The following is a 1220-nucleotide window of genomic DNA, read 5'->3' on the forward strand; positions in this document are numbered from 1 at the left end:
AGTACATTTTACCTTTTTTTCCTTACAGTCAGATATCTAGACACAGTCAATGGCAGGATTTGATAATCATTGGTAACACTTGAAATTCATTACCCTGTGCAAGCAAACTGATAAAATATTCAACCCACTTCAATGATAAATTAGAATTCTTCACAAAAGACAAAAAAAGATAATAGGAAAAAATATGGAATCGAAGTAAAAGTCTTCAGAAGATTCCAAAAATTCTTGATTTCCTGATCCGCTGATTGTATAAAGGAAAATAGGCAAATAGTAACTTGCCAGCGCCACCCCCAATGCTCCCGGAATTTTAATGCTTTCAAGTATAAATCCAGGATTATAAAATGGCTTAAAAAAGAAAAAGAGAAAAAAAGGCAAGTGAAGGAGGGCGTTGACTTCTATCGAATCGCAATGTATATAATCAGGTGTATTTTTTTTTTCGAAAAAAGTCCGGAAGTGTTGTCTAGAGATAAGATTTGGAATTCCGGTATTTTTGTGTCGAAGGCAAGGTAAAATAGACCTTATGTTTTCAGGATACGCGGTGTTGGTAAGGAATATAAACATATCGGTTAAGATTATTAATACGATCACTCTGTTGTCATTTCCTCCTACATATTGTTGTACAAACTTTTGGTTATTTGATTATACAGTGTCAATAATGAGGATAAATAAATCAATTATATTTAGCATACCTTCCGCCATTTTCTCCTCCAGTGTTGCCATCTCCGTTACTCGAACTGCTGCTGACGACAACCGTTGTGATATTGGTACCATTGGCGAGTTGGATTACGAGGTTCTGGTAACTGTGAACCTGTTAAAAAATCGTTGATTGCGTGCAATTAAAAGAAAAGTAATTTTGTAAGGGTAGAATTTGCTGTTAATTTTGGAATGGTATCTGTGTATCTCAAATGAGTAATATGCATGCTCAAACGCCTATTTCTATTCATAAATAAAAATACTACCCATCTTTCTATGAGCATTTCTACCACATAACTTTCTCTGCGGGTTTTCAGATCAAATCAGATTCCGATACAATTTTTTACACAAGACAAAGAAATAAATAAAAAAACGACCAAGCAGAAAATAAGATTAAGGCAAGTGATTTTCTTCATAATACATTGATAACCTAACAATTCAAAAACAAAATTAAATATCTCACTGATTAGTTTACAGAGGTAAAGCAAAAGGTGCACAACAATTAATGTATCACTCATTAACATTTC

At 33.4% G+C, this 1220-nt stretch overlaps 1 protein-coding gene across 1 annotated transcript in view; it reads right to left on the reverse strand.

The window, feature by feature from the left end:
* The window catches only part of LOC119594932, a gene marked incomplete at its 5' end in the record, with an annotated part of 15007 nt that overhangs the window by 9441 nt on the left and 4346 nt on the right, over nucleotides 1-1220 (reverse strand). Inside the window, 1 exon segment of the mRNA XM_037944003.1 lies at nucleotides 690-808. Within this exon segment, the coding sequence (XP_037799931.1) occupies nucleotides 690-808 (119 nt within the window).

This window comes from Penaeus monodon, chromosome 34 (genome assembly GCF_015228065.2).
Source record: "Penaeus monodon isolate SGIC_2016 chromosome 34, NSTDA_Pmon_1, whole genome shotgun sequence".
Taxonomy (NCBI): Eukaryota; Metazoa; Arthropoda; class Malacostraca; order Decapoda; family Penaeidae; genus Penaeus; species Penaeus monodon.